We start from the raw sequence: 3,370 nt of genomic DNA on the forward strand, positions 1-3,370 counted from the left end.
CTTCTTCGTAGGGCTGCACAGGGTCCACGGTCCCGGTCGCGCGTGCCGAGCACAGGGGTCAGTTCCAGAGTGGTGCTCGTCCTCCTCCTCTAGAGCGCGTGACCGGGGCAGGCGGTGCCACCGCCCGGGGTCTGGGCAACGGCCCCTCCCGCGGCCGGGGCGGGTCCCCAACTCTGCAATTTGCGGGAACTTTCCCGGGCGCTCGCGCGCCGGCCAACCGCAGGTTCCCCCGTGCAGAGCCTCTTTTTAGTTTTAAGGTCGCGAATCGCGGCGAGGGAAGCCGTAAGAGGCGGATACATGGGAAGCGGAGACCGGGAAACGGGGCCCCGCGAGCCGGCGGGCCCACCCGCGAGCCGCCCCGCCCGCGCCCACGAGCTCCGCCGTGCCCCGGCGCGCCCGCCCTGCCCCCGCCGCGGGCGGTCCCCGGTCCAGCAGCCCGCCCGCCCTCCCGCCATCCGGCCGGCCCCCCTCCCGGGCGCAGTGCCCGTCCCCAAGGCAGCTCGTCACCGCCGCGAGGCCAATGGGCTGGGCCGCGCGGCCGCGCGCGCTCGCGCCCGCTGGCCCTGAGTCCCTCCCGCTCTCTCCCCGGCGCCGCACTCCTGCCCTCGCTCAACCGGCCGCCGCCGTCGGAGCCGCCATGCAGCCCCCGCGCGCCCCCTTCCTCCCGCCGCTGCTGCTGCTGCTGCTGCTGCTCGCGGCGCCAGGCGCAGCCGGGTGTCCCGAGCGCTGCGAGCCCGCGCGCTGCGCTCCGCCGCCGGCACACTGCGAGGGCGGCCGTGTCCGCGACGCGTGCGGCTGCTGCGAGGTGTGCGGCGCGCCCGAGGGGGCCGAGTGCGGCCTGCAGGAGGGCCCGTGCGGCGAAGGGCTGCAGTGCGTGGTGCCCTTCGGCGTGCCCGCCTCGGCCACGGTGCGGCGGCGCGCGCAGGCCGGCCTCTGCGTGTGCACCAGCAGCGAGCCGGTGTGCGGCAGCGACGCCACTACCTACGCCAACCTGTGCCGGCTGCGCGCCGCCAGCCGCCGCTCTGAGAGGCTGCACCGGCCGCCGGTCATCGTCCTGCAGCGCGGCGCCTGCGGCCAAGGTACCTGCGCTCCGGGGAGCTCCCCGCTCTCCGCCTCCCGGCCCCGACCTGCCCCCGCGGGACGGACGGGCCGGCAGAGGGGCAGCGAAGCTTGGCGGGGTATTCCGGGCGCCCACTGGCCGGGAGAGGCGGGCACGGGGGCAGCGTTGCGCGGGCTCTGTCGGAACCGAGCTTTGCGCCTAGCCCAGGGTCTGTTCCGCGCGCGGCGGGTCCTGGACGTGCTCTGTCCAGAAGCCCGGAGCCAGGGTGACGGGGCATCCCGCCCGCTGGCCGGCTGCTGGGTGCCCCGCGGGGAGCCACACCGCGCCAGGGCCTGGGGGACAAACAAGACAGGAATGTGGGCATAAAGAGAGTTGAGAAGTTCGGGGCTGAAAAAAGTGCCGTGTGCTGCGTGAGCCTGAGGCTTTGGGACCGGGTCTAATTTCCGTAGCTTTCCCTTCTTTCTCTGCATCTGCCCCGCCGCCCTTTAAAATTAACCATGCATTCATTTTTATTTCGGATACTGTCGTTGAAAACATTGCCTTTTTATTCGAAAGGGACGGTGTTGCCCGTCAGGCTCCCCAGTTTCCCCGGGTGACCTCCCCGCCCCCCCCCACTCGCCGCCCTGGCCAGGCACCAGTTTAGGCGGTGCAGCGGCGTTGCTGCCGCCTTGCTTCCCGTGTTTTGAGCCAACTCTACAAAAATGAAAGTGGTTCTTTTTGAACAAGCTGAATGTAGTTTTGGATCACAAAATATGCAGACGTAGAGGTGAGGGGAGAGGGTTAGGGATGAGGGAGAAGGGTACCCTCTCCCTCCTTAAGCATCTTTTCTCTATCAGCAAGACCCATCCTGGCAGGGGAGGTGGTGATGGGGCAAAGGGTGGAGCAATCGTCTAACTCTCTCGCGGGACCTTCCAGAGGGATGCTTCTCGTCGCCAGTCAGAGAGACCATGTGGAAAAACAATACGGAGTTCAGCTACGGCCAATCCAGCGGTGTGGGGACGGGCCAGTCCTGCTTGGCAGTGCACTTGGTTGCAGCCACACGGTGCCTCTTCACCGCGGGCAGTGCGTGGAAAGGGAAAGAGGGGAGCCCAGCGCAAGGGGCTGCTCTAGGTTTTCTTTGTAGGAAAACCGTCCACCACTAGGGCCTCCACAGGTTGGCCGACACAGAGAGGAAGGTGCCAGAGCAGTGTAGGTGAAACGGAGATTGTGTGTTCTGCCAGCACGGGAGCTGGGAGCCAGCCTCCGCGCTCAGGAAACAGCCTAATTAGAGGGTGGAGGAGCGATATTCCCGAGAGAAGTGAACCTGCAGAGTCTGAGGTATGGGCATGACAACGCGTGCGTATTGAGTGCCCACTCTGTGCCCCAGTCCGTGTGCCTGGTGTGTTACACGTGTGACTGCACTCGGCCTTCACAGCCTCGAGAGGAGGGAGCCTTTGCTGTCATTCCCATTTTACAGGTGGGGGAACTGAGGTTGAACTGCTTGCCCAAGGCCACTCAGCTGGAATTTGAACCCGGACAGCCTTACTCAGAAGCAACCCAGTGTTTAACCCCAAGCCTGGGGAAGGGAGGTCAGGCTGGGTAAAGGAAGTTTGGGGAGGGCCCGAAGTGCATCCCACGTGGAGTGCAGGGGTCAGGCTGAGCCAGGTATTGCTTGGTGAATAGATTGGCGTGGCTGGGGATGCTTGGGGTGGGGGGCATCAGGGGTGACCCAGGCTGGTGGTGCAGAGCCCCAGGGCCAAAGTGTTCTCAGATGTTCTTGAGCCAGGGCAGCTCAAAACAAAAAAACCAAACAATAACCAAAAAAACCTGGGTAGGACAAAGCTAGCAGTAGAATGCCAAACACGCCAGGGCACGGAGTTCGGGCTAGTGCAATCACTAGTTTGGGCGTGAGGTGATGACTGACTATAAAAAAAGCACATTTTGTGTTTTTGTCAAAAACAAGCTAGCTGTTACTGTTTGTAGTCGAGCTGCACGGGGTCCTGAGTAACTGGCAGTATTCAAGCACCGAATTTATTGCCAGTGAGGTGGAGTCATTGAGTAAGTTTCAGGTCATTAATAGTCAGCATGTGTGTGGAGGGAAACAGGTCCTCTTCCACTGGCTGTCAGGCCCACAGCGGGCTCCCAGGAGAAGCCAGCGAGGGGACAGCCACGGAAGGATGAGCGTGGTGGCCCAGAAAGGAGGGAGAGACAGAGGGTGCAGAGCTGTTTTCCTCTGTCCTTTCTTTCTGCAAATATTTACTGAGCTCTACGGTGCATCTGGCACTGTGTGTGTGTGTGTGTGTGTGTGTGTGTGTGTGTGTGTGTGTGTGT

General features: G+C 63.8%; 1 protein-coding gene across 1 annotated transcript in view; it reads left to right on the forward strand.

Annotated features, from left to right (window-relative positions):
• The first annotated feature begins 552 nt into the window (after positions 1–552).
• HTRA1 (HtrA serine peptidase 1) overlaps positions 553–3,370 on the forward strand; it is a 57,006-nt gene continuing 54,188 nt past the window's right edge. The window contains exon 1 of the mRNA XM_029200906.1: positions 553–1,079. Within this exon, the coding sequence (XP_029056739.1) occupies positions 638–1,079 (442 nt within the window). The 5' untranslated portion in view covers positions 553–637. The remainder of the gene's footprint in view (positions 1,080–3,370) is intronic.

This window comes from Monodon monoceros, unplaced genomic scaffold (assembly GCF_005190385.1).
Source record: "Monodon monoceros isolate NGI ecotype Baffin Bay Population unplaced genomic scaffold, NGI_Narwhal_1 Super_Scaffold_4, whole genome shotgun sequence".
Taxonomy (NCBI): Eukaryota; Metazoa; Chordata; class Mammalia; order Artiodactyla; family Monodontidae; genus Monodon; species Monodon monoceros.